Source organism: Hydra vulgaris, chromosome 03, assembly GCF_038396675.1.
Source record: "Hydra vulgaris chromosome 03, alternate assembly HydraT2T_AEP".
In the NCBI taxonomy this organism is placed as follows: Eukaryota; Metazoa; Cnidaria; class Hydrozoa; order Anthoathecata; family Hydridae; genus Hydra; species Hydra vulgaris.
The window spans coordinates 27492502-27507500 of NC_088922.1; the positions used below are offsets into that span (position 1 = coordinate 27492502).

General features: G+C 26.5%; 3 protein-coding genes across 4 annotated transcripts in view; all 3 read left to right on the plus strand.

The window, feature by feature from the left end:
* The window catches only part of LOC100198326 (alpha-mannosidase 2), a 55384-nt gene extending 45283 nt beyond the window's left edge, over positions 1–10101 (plus strand). For both annotated transcript variants that reach the window (XM_065792816.1, XM_065792817.1), the window contains exons 13-17: positions 2196–2444; positions 3978–4119; positions 8834–8970; positions 9203–9481; positions 9562–10101. In XM_065792816.1, coding sequence (XP_065648888.1) covers positions 2196–2444; positions 3978–4119; positions 8834–8970; positions 9203–9481; positions 9562–9714 — 960 coding nt within the window. In that variant the 3' untranslated portion in view covers positions 9715–10101. The remainder of the gene's footprint in view (positions 1–2195; positions 2445–3977; positions 4120–8833; positions 8971–9202; positions 9482–9561) is intronic.
* LOC100207349 (presequence protease, mitochondrial) overlaps positions 1–14999 on the plus strand; it is a 177184-nt gene that overhangs the window by 58274 nt on the left and 103911 nt on the right. The window lies entirely within an intron of this gene.
* Positions 1–14999, plus strand: part of LOC101240882 (uncharacterized) — an 85048-nt gene that overhangs the window by 58255 nt on the left and 11794 nt on the right. The window contains exons 2-6 of the mRNA XM_065792820.1: positions 10743–10912; positions 11105–11347; positions 11519–11588; positions 12471–12563; positions 12724–12834. Coding sequence (XP_065648892.1) covers positions 10791–10912; positions 11105–11347; positions 11519–11588; positions 12471–12563; positions 12724–12834 — 639 coding nt within the window. The 5' untranslated portion in view covers positions 10743–10790. The remainder of the gene's footprint in view (positions 1–10742; positions 10913–11104; positions 11348–11518; positions 11589–12470; positions 12564–12723; positions 12835–14999) is intronic.

The following is a 14999-nucleotide window of genomic DNA, read 5'->3' on the forward strand; positions in this document are numbered from 1 at the left end:
AAACAAAATTTTCTACCAAAATAATTCCTGTAGTAGTTGATTTGCAATGATGGAAAACTTTTAGTAGTTATTTTAATTAATAGTTATTTATTATATTTAGGTGGTTTGAATTGCTCATCAATGTGTGGGTCATGCCATGGAGTAGATTGCTCAAATCCTACCAAGGTAAATGATTCTGACTTTTCTGATGAAGATAAAAGTTGTGACAATTATGCAAATGGAGAAGTCAATTGTTCAGATGAAGAGCTTACAATTACAAGATTACAGTTACAGATGAAGAATTACAAAATTACAGTTACAATTACAAGATTACAAGTTACAGATGAAGAGCTTACAATTACAATTGTTCAGATTAAGAGCTTACAATTGTTCAGATGAACAATTTACAATTGAATATATTAAAGTTTGAGATAATATAATTATGATAATTTTGTAATATTTGAAATACGTGTAGTTAAGCTATTGTTCAAAATACAATGTGATATAGTTTAAAGTTTCCAATTTCTTTATTTAATATTTGTATACACAATAGCATTATCTTCCAAGCAAATTTCTCAAAGACTTATATAACCGTGGGTTTACTATGAACAATTGTTAGTAATTGTATACAATTCTTGACAAAACAAAATTGTATACAATTCTTGTGAAAACAAAATTGTATACAATTCTTGTCAAGACAAAATTGTTTACGATTCTTGTTAAAACACCGTATACTTTGTATACTGATATGTATAAAACATTTATTGAAAATTCATATTTGGCATGCTACATCTTTGCTTCCTCAATGACAAATTACAAGACACAAAAATTGTATTTAAAAGTAATATACAAACTTTCATATTTTAGTTTGGGTGCTGTTTGGGCAGTCATCTTGGATATTAACTACGATTTTTTTTTTCACAAAAATAAAGTTGTGAAAAATGAGTTGCTTTACCAGAAAAACATAATACTTGACGCAAAAATTGTACTTCAATTTGATCAAGCTGAGATTTTGAATATTTCAATTTTGAAGCCATTTTGGTCGCCCTCTTGGATTTTGACAACCATTTTGTTTTTTCATAAAACTAAAAAGTTCAGAAAATATTTTTTTTAACCTCATAAACAAAATAATAGACGAAAGAATCATGTTTCTAAGTGATCTACAAGTTCAGATATTACAAACTGTAATTTGGATGCCATCTTGGACGCTATCTTGGATTTCAGGAAAAGCTTCACTCCAATTTTGGCCGATTTTTCTTATACGAATCAGGAGTGCATACAGAACATTTACAGCAATTTTCAGCTTGCTCCAAATTTTTTCCGTGTCAAAACCTAATTTGACTGGCCCAATATAACATGAATAGTTTTAGAAGTATCCTATATAATTTTCTTATAAAGTTTTTAGTTATATTTAAGTTGAATTAAAAGAATGGTAACAACAGGTTCTCCTGTTATATAAATTTTAATAAATCTAAGATAAAGTTGAATAAGACAAAATCTTTGATTTATTGATAGGATGTCTACATTCTGATGTAAAATAATTAGAAATATGAAAGTTGGACTACCAAAAAAGTATATAATTTTATTAAAACAATAATTTTTTTATAGTTTTGAGACATTTATTATTTTAAATAAAAAAGTATTAAATTGAAAAAAATAGTAATACAGTAGTTGTAATCATCTGTAAAACCCAGGCCCAGGTCTCTTATGTTGTCACACAAACAGATCTATATTCAACTAAAAGATAGGGTTGGGTTGGTGACAAAATGACTTCAAATAATTTTGAAAAATATAGATAATGGTATTTAATAATATGAAATATAGAAGTTAAAAATATGTAGGTGTTAAAACATTTCTACCCACCTTCTTGTTTAAGAAATCACCAACCTTTGAGAAACCTTCAGTTAGTGATTTCTCAAAAATAAATGCTTAGAAGGCTTTTAGCCCGTAAAGCACTATTTAGCAAGTTTTAAGTTTATCGGAACCTACCCCTTTATCAGGATTTAACTAGTAGTTGATAAAAGGTCTGATAAAGAATTTTAGACGTTTAAACTTTTATTTTGAATTTTTTACATTACTTTAGTTTTTAGTTTTTAACAAAAATTTCTTGAATGTCACAAGAAAAACAGTTTTATTTTATTTTTGTAACAGTTTAAACTAATATAATATATTATTTACAAATATTGAAAACTATATTTGCTTTTTATTTTATTTAGTCTATTGTTGAAAACAATCCACCTATTACAATCACATCTGGGCCAATATACACAGAAGTAATGACACGACTTCAATTTGTAGTACATAAAGTTAGAATTTATCACTCAGACACCTTAGAAGCACAATCATTAGATATTCGTAATGTTCTTGATATCAGACAAACTAATAATTTTGAGTTTGTTATGAGAATTGAAAGTGGAATACAAAATAATGATCGAGAGTTTTTCACTGATCTAAATGGATTTCAGGTAATCACATTTGAAATAAATGACTTTAAGTTTTATTTTTGTCCAATGGTTTTAATTCAAGTATTCAAATAGTTGTATTTAAATACTGTAACAAATAGTTGTATTTAAATACTGTAACAAATGGTGGTATTTAAATACTGTAGTGCTCAAAATAATTATTTGTCTTTAATTTTTTATTAAATAAAAGTTAATAACAAATTAAAAACAAGATGATCAAATCGTTTTTTTATTAAATTTTACTAAAATTTAAAATGCATTTTTTTTTTTAACTTACATAATCAAATTGCTATTTTAACTTTAATTATTTTATTTAAAATTTAAATAAATTGTTTGTTTTGTAGTATTTCTTTTTAAATGTTTTATCTTGAGTATAAATAAAACATTGCCGTTTTTATTCTAATTATTTTGTTTAGAATTTAAATTAACATTAGTTTTACTGTTCTTATTTCAAGTATTTTATTTAGAATATAAATAAATTATTTTATTTAGAATTAAAATAAAAGTTTGCTTTTTTTTTTAAAAGTATTTTATTTAAAGATGTTTAAAATATAATGTAAATTAGTTTTTTTTTTTTTTTTTAAAAGTATTTTATTTAAAGATGTTTAAAATATAATGTAAATTTTTGTTTTTGTTTTTTTTATTTTAACTATTTAGAAAATAAAATGTTTGTTTTGCCGATTTTATTTTATTTAAAATTAGAATAAAATTTGCTGTATTGTTTTTTTTAATTATTTTATTTAGAATTTAAATAAGTTGTTTGTTATTAAATTAAAATGAATTAAATTTAAAATATAACTCATTTTAATATATTTTTAACTTTCTGTATTTCAAATGTTTTTTTATTAATTATTATTAAAGTTTGACAAGCAATTACTGCCGATCAAACTTGATCGACCAGATTTAATTTGAGGAGATCAAAATGTCAATTTCTCTAAAAGTAGGTGATCATTGATTGTTGATCGGTCGTTATTTAGAGCGCTGATACTGAAATGTCGGTATTCAAATACTGTAGTTAAATGGGTTTTTTTTTTTTAACTTTTTTGATTTATTAATTTGAATAATAATGATTCATTAAGTTCTTCAAATACTTTACTTTTAAAAAAATTAATAAATGAAAAAGAAATTTTGTTTGTTTCTGTGAGGCATACAATTGACTAACAGATCTATTCAGTGATGTAGACCTTAGAGAGATAAAACATTTTTGATTAATGAATTATTTATATAAGTTTATTTTGTTAACACCCTTTTAATAATATTATTAATAACACCCTTTTAATAATATTATTAATAACACCCGTTTAATAATATTATTAATAACATCCTTTTAATAATAATTGGTATTAACACCATTGTTTATATTTCATGATGGATTAAATGTTTAAAGTTAAACTTTTTATTATCTTATTTTGAATTAAAATTCAAAATGAGTTTAAATAAAGCCTTTACTTTCAAATGTAATATTTAGTATATGTATATGTATAATATTTAAAAATTGCACTTATGAAATTTGTGTCTATTTTTGTATCAAAATAGATGCAAAGGCGTAAAACATTGGCAAAATTGCCTTTACAAGCAAATTTTTACCCTGCACCTTCAATGATATTTATACAAGATAAAAAATCTAGAATTACTCTACAAACACAACAGGCAAATGGTGTTGCAAGTCTTGAGCAAGGTAAATTTTATTACATTTATTGTAGCTCACTTTTTATCTCCTTTATGTATTTTTTTTCATAATATTTCATGAAAAATGATAGTACAAGAGCTGATAATGACTTTTCTGAAAGTCTTATCTGTTGGCGCACAAATCATATACTTTTTCAACATCTGTAGATGTAAGCTTAATTGTTAATAATCCAGCATAAAGCTTTTGAAGGTTTTCTGTCTGTCGGCCTGTGTTCATAAAAACATTAAATTCAGTTTTTAATCATCTGAAATTGTTCTGTCCAGGAGACACTATTGGTAATTCATTTTTTCTTCATTAGCACATTAAGTTCTTCTTGTAGAGTTTAAATTTTATCTGTAGGATTACTGGAAGTTGCTTCAATAACATTAACATCATGAACACCAAAAAGTTAAGATATCAGCATGTCTGCAAAAGTTATCGTATCTCTGGATGGGGTTATTGTAGAGTTCTTTAGACAGTGTTATAAGTTCATGACATCTGTATTTAGCCGTTCATTGACTCTTATTCTCAAATTTTCGATCATTTTTTTGCTAACTTCACTGTTAACTAAAGAAAAATTCTCAAACATAAATTCTATCATCAGCAGTGTTTCAATCTCCACTACTATGATTCTCTATCGCTAGTTTAATAGGTTTCATTGCCTCTAGAAATTTCTTAAGACATTGAAGTCTACAATATTGGCTTAACTTAAATCTGCTCTAAATTCTAATAAAATTCTCACTGACACTGTCTTTATTAATGGCTGAAACATTATTGATATTGTGTTCCAGCAAGTTTTTGCATCAAAATGAAGTTCAATTTCTTTTCCAAGTAGAGCCTTGACTTTTAGATAAAAAAACTTGATTTTGAATACTTGACAGTTTGATTAATTTGCATAAGTCTTAAGTAAATGCGGTAATGGTGTAGTGGTAGAGCGCTCGCTTCATAAGTGAGAGGTTCCGAGTTCGATTCCCACCACGTCCCTGGTAGTACCGCGCTCAACTTGTTTCTCCGCGCAGCAGCCTTGTTTGTCAAGGTTCGTGTTTCGGAGTTATAGAATTGAGAGAGGGTTATAACCACAAGTAGCCTCCTCATCTGTAGTGGCCTTCTCGGTCTTAGGGAGGTGGAAAAAAAAAAAAAATCATTGTAGTCAGTATCATTTTCACACTCATTATTTATAACCTCAAAATTGGTGCATTTGTCAAAAGAATCAGTTTTATTGTCATCATTACAGGCGCTGCTTAAATCTTTAATATGTTTTTTTTATAAAGTGTGTCACACACTCTGAGATTATGTCACATATTCCAAGACCAAGTGTGTCACATACTCCAAGACCATGATTAAGTCAAAATGGACCAATAGGATCTAAATTTCAAATATACTTCTTGTTTACAGATACTCCAGCCTGTGTAGATGCAACAAAATCTTTTTTCATTGATATTCTAAAAACACTTGGATGTTGTTTCATTATTTGAACCATATCAAGCGCACTGCATGAATCCAAAAATTCATATTATTCTGGTTTTATATGTGATATTGTCAGTTTTATCGAGAATATTAACTCCAAAATATCTTCATCTTGACACTGTCCTTCTAACTCTTTTGTAATTGGATTTTTTCCGTTTTGTTGCGAATACCCAAACTGACATTATACCATTTTACCCACCGTTAAAAAAAATTCAAAACAAGTTTAACAAATTTAATTATTTTTAATTAAATTTGTTAAATTGCTAGAAGCTCTATTTATAACTTGAGAAGCTTTTAAGAAACTTTTAAGAAACTTTTAGTACTAGATTAGTAAAAAAGAACTATTGTTATTATTGTTATTAAAATAATAAACTCCCTAGTATTTTGTGCTTAGTTTTTTTTATAAAAGAATGCTAAATACTGAACTAATGTTATTTATTGTCCAAAACCTGTTTATTAAGTTGTTTATTAAAAAAGAAAATCAAATTATCATTTAAATTATTTTAATGTTAAAGAAATTTTTCTTTTAGCAATTGTTACTATTTTTCTTTTAATTTTAAACTTTATTTTAAATTTTAAACTTTAAAAATGTTCTTATCAAAAAGTTTAAATATTTTTAAGTTTGAATGAAACTTTACTCAGCTAAAACTCATTATAACATTGAAATAAAATTTAATTGTGTAATTTTATGCGAATGCATGGATAAAGTTATTAATATTTTAAAAACAGTAAAAACAGTCATTTAAAAAACAGCTATTTGCTGTTATTGATTTTTCTTAAAAGATAATAACAGTAACAGTAAAACAGCTGTTTTACTGTTACTGTTGAACAGTGTTCAGAAACCCTAGTTGTATGAAGAATAACTTTTATTAATAATGCTTATTAAGTTTCCTGTTTTTTTTTTTTTTGTGGTTAGCTTTTTTTATATTTTTGCATTTCTGGGTTTGGGTTTTTGGGTACAGGTTTTGTACTCAAAAACCAAAACCCAGAAATCCACCCAAAAACCCAAGAGCAAAAACCCACCAAAAACTTAACTTAATGGGTTTTCAGTCTCAAATTTTTTTTATTTATAAATTTTTTATCATCAACTAATTTCCATCAATGCTCAAGATTTGATGCTCAATTGTTCTTATAATAATAAAATAAGGAGTTTAGCGAGTCATAAATGAGAATTTTAATTTACTTGAAAAAAAAAGAAGATAACTCAAACAAAGTCATATAACAATTTAGTCATCATCAATTGTGCATCTTGATCTTAAGTATTTGTAAATTTGTTTCTTTTAACTTAATTCAACACAATTCCAAGTTAACTTGATTTAATTCCATAGTATCCATTATGAGCTATTATAGGTTCATTACTGACTGTTCCTCAACCATTTTGAATTAGGGTAACAGCACAATCATTAGCAAGATCATTTTTCATTAAATTGATTACTTCTTCATTTACCTTTACTAAGAGTTCTGAAGATACCTGTTTTCTGTTTAGTGGCTTTTATGCAGGTCTAAGTTTTGTAAGCAGCTTTGTAAATTCAAGATTTTCTACTACCTTAAATGGTATATTTGCTGAAAAGAAAAACCTTGCAACTTGCAAACCCATTTCATCCTTCAGATTAGTTGTTGATGTAGAAACAAGTTTATGAATGGATGTTTGCTGTTGACGAGTAAGAATAGTCACAAATAAAGCTTAAACAGTCTTGCTCCTTATCTTCTGACTGGTTAGACTTATTTGATGCTGCAGATGTAGATGGCCTTGACTCTAAAACTAATATATCGCTAAATACTTCAGCAGACTCATCAGCGCTTCCTTTTTTCTTTCTTCAGCGTTTATCCAAGTGGGTCTTAATTCTCTCTATTTTTTTAGCTATGTTCTCTTAGCAATAGTTACATATTACTCTATTTAGTTAGTCACCTAATATGGTCACTTCATTCCACTCACTAGCCTTGATTTTTCCCCCTAAATTATACTTTGACATGTTGAAGAACATTTTTAAATATAAAAAAAGTCAGTCTGATACACAGGCTAACAATAGAAAGAATTTTTCAATAATTTTCTTAAAATCAATTGTTATTAGGTTGGTAGTTCTGTTATAATCAATTGTTAGGTTTGGATATTAGGTTGGTAGTTCTGTTAAAATCAATTGTTAGGTTTGGGTATTAAGTTGGTAGTTCTGTTAAAATCAATTGTTAGGTTTGGATATTAGGTTAGTAGTTCTGGTAATTAGCACAGCTGTTTGTTTTCTTTCATATAAATATTGCAGTGTTTAATTTTTGCGCTTTTAATTCACACTCTAAGTATGGCTAATTATGATAATTTTGATAATTACGCTAATTATGATTGTAAAATTTCCTTTCGTTGCATATGTGTTTTACAAACACTTTTTGTTGTGTATGTGGTGACTTTAGGACATTATTGCCTCAGCCAAAAAAGTAAATTTTGGTGTAGATATTGATAATTAAACTAAATGTTAGGTTCTGTTTGTTAGGTTTGTGCAAAGGATCTTTAGAAATGATATAAGAAAAAGAAGAAAGTTTTTGAATTTGCAGTACCCATGGTATGAAAAGATCAATAATAACTTATGATTTTTATTTTTATAGCATTGATGTTTCTGATTGTACTTCTAAATACAAGTTGTTGTAAATCTTTTTTCATCTAAAAATTGCTGAAGTTTGGCTAAAAACAAATTTGCTTGGTTTTAAATGAAAAATGTTTATTAGAAAATGTTTGTGGAATCTGTTTACCAAATTCCACAATCGCTAAGTATTAAATTCCACAGATGCAAAGTATTGGCTAAGTATTCTGTTATAATATTGACAGTCTAATGAATGTATTTGATGTTGAGTGACTGCAAAGCGTGGGATAAATATTAGTCAACAAAAATAATGCCTGTAAGAAAAATATCAATACCTAAAAAAAATAATTTTTTTTTATAATATTAAATATATTATGAATCATTAAAAAATAAAATATTGTAGTAGTTTGAAAGTAATTAAAAACTGTATTACAGTTTCCATATTTTTTAATATTTTGTCATATTGTGAGAGAACTGTGTGTAATAAAACAAAAAACTGATACAAATATGGTTTCAGCACCCAAAAATACATGAATTGAATTGGTCTAAAAACATTTTACAAGTATTTTATTATTGGCTTGTGTTATCAAAATATATAGAAACCAATCAAATAGTTTATATAAATAATTATTATATTAAAATAATAAATATATATAGATATTAAATAAATAACCTTTTTTTTTCAGGTTTTATTGAAGTTGTATTAGATAGAAAATTGAATCAAGATGATAACCGGGGATTAGGACAAGGTGTCATGGACAACAGGGTGACTCTGTCAGCTTTTAGACTTATTCTAGAAAATTTTGAGAACCCTCCACCAGAGGTAAGATTTTTTTTAAGTAAATAGATCTTTTTTAAAATAATTTATATTTTCTTATTGTTAATGTCATAATCGTGTGACAAAAACAGTAAAATGATGTCATATGACATCATTTTATTGTTATATAATGCCATTATGGAATATCATTTAATTTTTGTATGTCATCATGTTACATCATTTTATTCTTATGATATAATGACATGAAATCATTTAATATTTATATTTCATTGTTTAGAAAACTTCACTTATTGCTTACCCATCAATGTTGAGTATGTCCTTATCCCATCAATTACAAAATCCAATATATGATTTTGTTGTTGCTGCAAGTGTTCCTATTAATCAGTTCAATTCAGGTTTTTCTGGTCTCAAAGTTCCTTTACCTTGTGATTTACACTTACTTAACTTGAAAATGTTACAAGATAACAATAGAGTTGCTCCTAGTGATACTGCTGCACTGTTTCTTCATCGAGTTGGATTTGACTGTGCATTTAAAAAAGTTTGTTTAACAAATGAGGTAAGTTATTTATTTTTAGGTTATATACAAATAGCATTAAATATTAGTAAATATTGTTAGTATTATTTTATTTTTTTCAGGTGACTTATGCAGAAATCTTCAATCCATTAAATATCGTACATTTGGAAGAAACATCTTTAAGTCTAATGCATTCTCACAAGTTTCTGAACAACAAAAATAAAATCGACATTTCTCCAATGGAAATACAAGCTTACAAAATAAAACTGACCTAGTTTTAATGTGTATTAAAGATTCTTACAAAGCAATACCTATTAATTATTTATGTTTTTTTCATGATTGTAACTTAGTCAAGGTTAATGGTTGCAAAGAACCTACCTAATGTATATTTGTTACCTAATATATATTACCAATTTGGCTATAATACGAGCCTTTACAACTAGCAAATTCTAAATGTTTAATACATTGCAAAATTTTGAAACATTTTGAATAAAATAAATGTTAAAAACCATTGTGAATGCAAGTGCTATACTGAATGATTTTTGAAATTTCTTTTTTATTTTAATTTAGATTTTTGTTGTTTTTTTAAAGAATATGATTACAATTATTTATGTATAAAATGTTGGTTTTGTAAAATTGAAAAAAAAAAAGGTTTTGTTAAATTTTTATATTCTATTTATTTATAAGTTATTAGGATTTTGTTTACAAACATAAAACATAAAAAGTTTAAAAAAATATAACTATTTTTTTTTAGTACTTCATTTGAATAGATTCAAGTTAGTGTAGTATAGTAAAGCCAAAAATCATTTTGCATTATTCTTTATTCATTATTCTTAGTGTTTTTATAAGTTTATAGGTTTATTTTTTGTTTATGTTTATAAGTTTCAGTTATTTATTTTTGGAAAAAAACTAGGTTAATGGTTTTTTGATTTTTAGTAAGGTCCATTTGTATTTTTGTATTTTTTTTTTCATACAAACGTTCTATTAAACTATGAGTTAAGGTCTGTACAGTACAGTACTAATTTATTCTGCGTACGAAGATGCGGTAGTGGTAGAGTGCTCACCTCATAAGCAAAAGATTTCGAGTTCGATCCCCACCATGTCTCTAGTAGTACCGCACTCACTTTGTTTCTCCGCGCAGCGGCTTTGTTTGTCAAGGTTCATGTTTCGGAGTTGTAGAGTTGAGAGAGGGTTATAACCACGATTAAGCAGCCTCCTTGTCTGTAGTGGCCTTCTTGACCTCGAGGAGGTGAATTAGCATTTAAAAAAAAAACTTGGTATACTAATTTAGAATACAAAATTTAGAAAACCATAAAATAAATAATATGTGAATTGTTTTATTACATTTTGTATGGCAGAATCTTGTGTTAAAGGATTTAATATCTACTTCTCTTGGAACTTTCCTGATGATTTGTCTCAAAAAAATGTTGAAGATGATATTTTTCATATATTTGATGTATGTGATGTTATGAGGTGAGATTTATTAATGTTTCTATATTTAATAAGTCATATATATATATATATATATATATATATATATATATATATATATATATTTAATAAATCATCTTATATTTCATATATTGAATTACTGCAGTATTTTATTTAGTAAAATATTTACATATGTTGAGATTATTTGTTTTTGAAATAATATAATACATATAGATCAGAATCTCAAGTAGTTACAGCAAGCATACAAGCATCTAAAAATGGTGTGATTTTGTCTCGACCTATTGCGTTCCATGAAACAATAGCTTGTGAGCTACAAATTGTATCTCAAGATGATATAAATGAATATGTTTTATCAAAATTAATTGTTGTCAGTGAAGCAAAACATTTAGAGCTCTATGTGAATGACATGTACTTAAAGACTTCTAAAGGATTAATGTTACCTACTCAAGAAGGAAGGTATTTTTATTGGGATAAAAATAAATTAAAGGCACTTTCTCATTAAAAAAGGCTCTTTCTTTATAATAGGAAACCATTTAAAATAATCATTTAAAAACATGAACATTATATAATGTTTAATGTTCAATTTATTTTGTGATAATCATAACAAGATGATGTTTTTTTATTTAGTTTGTCATTATTCTTAAGTGAATTTGATTTAGCTGCTCTCACTAAAAAGGCTGATAAAGTTAGTCTCAAGGTTGGTACTTTTTTTATATACATTAACCGATATTTTTTTAATTTTGTATTTGCCACTACAAGTCTGTTTATATTTGTTCTTTGTTTAGCTGCCATTTTTAATGCCTTTTATTAGCTTGTCATCTGCATGAACTACTAATGGTGGTTTATCACTACTTTTCTTGCACATAACTGCCAATGTGTGACCTATTTGCAGAGTATTTATGCTGAACAGTCTACCATGAAAGTGTCAGTATACTCATGTTCTCCTTGTTAACTCTTACTAGTCACTACCTAAGCGATAAACTTTCTATCATTAATTATCTGTTACCACTAACAGAAGTTTTTTTAGCCAAGATAAAGTTTGTTCTCTTGTTTGTGTTTTGTCTACTATATGGAATTATTGTTCTGTTCTTCCTAGCCCTTTGTGCCATTCAAACTACAGTGTTCTTTTGAATGAATGAATTATGCATATATGCTTTTTATTTTTTATATTTTTACTTTAGGAATACATTTTTTAAAAAAAGGTTTATTTGTTGTTTTTTCTTGTTGTTATTATTGTTTTTTGTTTACTTATTCAAACATTAATATACTCAGGTAAAAGTAAAATTACCGTTAACTTAAAAAAAATAACTAAATGTAGACAAAAATTAAACAAATATATAATAAAGCAAATGAAATTTTTCACATTTATATAGTATTGTGTTTGTGTGTGTTTTCACTTGCCTTGCCTATTTTTATTTCATTATGTTATAAGTATATATAAGTATATGGTCATATAAGTATATGATCAGACTAATCAATAGATACATTATCTGTATCAGTTTGCTATACCTTTTAATGACAATATTTACATCTAGTTTGTTTCATCACCATTTGACATTTTGATGATTTTTACATCTAGTTTGTTTCACTCCCATCTGATAGTTTAATGAAATTGCAAACAGTTGTTGTTCTTCTAAGTAAAAGACCTCAACAAGATTCATTTAATTTTGATGTAAGATTTTTTATGTTTTAAATATTGACATATTTTTAATTATTAATTAAATTAGGTATTTGAGATAATTTAGAATAAACGTAATAGATATGAGTTAATTTTCATTTTGATAAGTTTTTTAGTTATATTAGCTTTTTATTTTATAAACCTATATTTTTAGAAGACTTCACTCTCTGTGGACCTTAAGGGTATTAGAGAAATGATTCAACAAATGGGGTTCAAAGTTCCAGAAGCTGCAGAAAATCTTATGAATAATATTGAACTCAAACAGGTTGTTTGTTTTTTTGTTTGTATTTTTCATTATTTATACAATCCACTTCAAACAAGACTGTTAGCAACCACTATTTAAGTTAGGAATAAAAACCTGTTAAAATCAAGTTAGATATGAAGAAAGGAGTTAAAAAGTTAAAGAGCAGAAAATTTAAAAAGTGTAAATATATAATATACTTTTAAGTTGTCTATCAGGAAAATTTGAAGACAGGAATGAACTTATTGATGTTTACAGAAAAAACTATATAAAATAAAGTTTCCAAATAAGCATGTAGCTTACCCAAATGACTAAAAGAAAATTAAACGAATGTGAAGTAGCTGAATGTTTAGTCACGCTAGAATAAATTTTCGTGAGGCAGAACATTAGACAATAGCTCCCTTGAGTAGCCTATTTTTTAGGAGAAAGGAGGAAAAAAAATCCAATATCATGACGGTGTGAGTCGAAAGTTTGGCTGCAGTCTAATAGTCACTAGACTGCAGTCTAATAGTCAAGTTGTCTGCTTTTTCTCAAGACTTTAAGATATAGTTGAATCAAAATCAACTTGGGACCAGGGAATAACTTTATGACCCCAAAGGTTATTGGAAAGACCAAGACCCAAAGAGGACCAGACCAAGGTCTTTGATATGTCAAGAGCAATGAACTTTGTCTCATTGTATTTATCTAACACATTATAAAACTCTTCTGTCATTACAGTAGTAAAGTTATCAGTAAAGTGAGAGAATTGACATTGGTTTTTAGAAATTATTTGAAGATGCAGTATTAGATGTTTATTAACTTGAAATCATTTCTTATATTAAAACTAGGAAGACTAATTAGGCAGAAGTTGGTGGAATATGAAAGTTGGTGGAGGATGGATAGAACGATCTCCATAGTTTTTGCAAATAAGAACTTTTTTCAGCAGGCATGGGAAAAAAGAAAGTGAAAAAAACTAAAAAAATGATGATTGAGTGAAAAAAACAAAGTGAAAAAAAAAAAGAAAGAAGATGATTGAGTGAAGCATGGCTAAATAAAAACACACATAAATCTGAAAATTCAATTTTAATTTCATAACAAATAGATGCATAAAAGTTAATTGTCAGTCACATTATTGAAGGCTTCAAAAATCAGTGATTGCTATCATCACTGAAATTAAAAAATAAAACAACAAAGTTTAATTTAGTCTCACATAAGGATATCAAAAATTCAAATCCCAGGATTTGAATTTTTTTTAAATTCAAGAAATCTCAGGATTTGGGAGAAAGCAAAAACACTATTATAGTATGTGTGGAAGTGTGAAGAGCTAACTTTTGAAAAAATTATTGAATATTAAAAAAAAAAAAGAATAATTTAATAATAATAAAATAATTTATCAATTAATAAAGATAATAAAGTTGTAAAATAATTTATTAAATAGATAACATAAAAAAAAATGTTAATGAGTATGTGTGAATCATATTTTTGAAAATGTGAACTTAAAAAACTTTACACATCAGTTGTTAAGTTGTTTAATTGTGCTCGATTGTTTGAGCATAAAATCCCAACCACTTAGCTTTGTACTCCACACTTGTTGGTTGTATAGATAGCAAATATTCATATGCATTTTAAAGATTTTTATAAAAATCTCTTGTCTCCACTTTTAAATAACAGTGTTTCTCTCTGAATTTTAGAAGTTATATTTTTATTTATTTTTACTATTGCTGACAATCCTTTTTTATAACTTCATTTAATTGTTTACTAATAATTTTAGTATTATTATTACATTTATTGCTTCATAAAGTCTGGTCCTGCTGAACATCACTAAATATCACTAAGTATCACTAAAAACACTTATTATACAAAAATATATTTGTGCAAGATCCAAGGATTTTGAGATGATTGGATTGCCTATTCTAGTCTCTAACAAACTAGTAGATTAAGAAATCAAGTAAGAAAAAAATCATTTTGAAGAATGTTTGTAAAAGATTGAAACGAGTTCATGGTCCTGTGTCTATCATTCTAAGCAGAAAATAATGTAGCACATGTTTACATCTGTACTTGCTTATAAGCTGGAAAAAGAAGTGTAAGGCTGGTCAACAACTTTTCTCCTTACCCCTAAAAATTTTGCCTATAGATTTTGCCTTCTACATGACACAAGTGACTTGTAGGCACATTTTTCCAAGTTGAGGTTTATTTTAAGACACCATTTT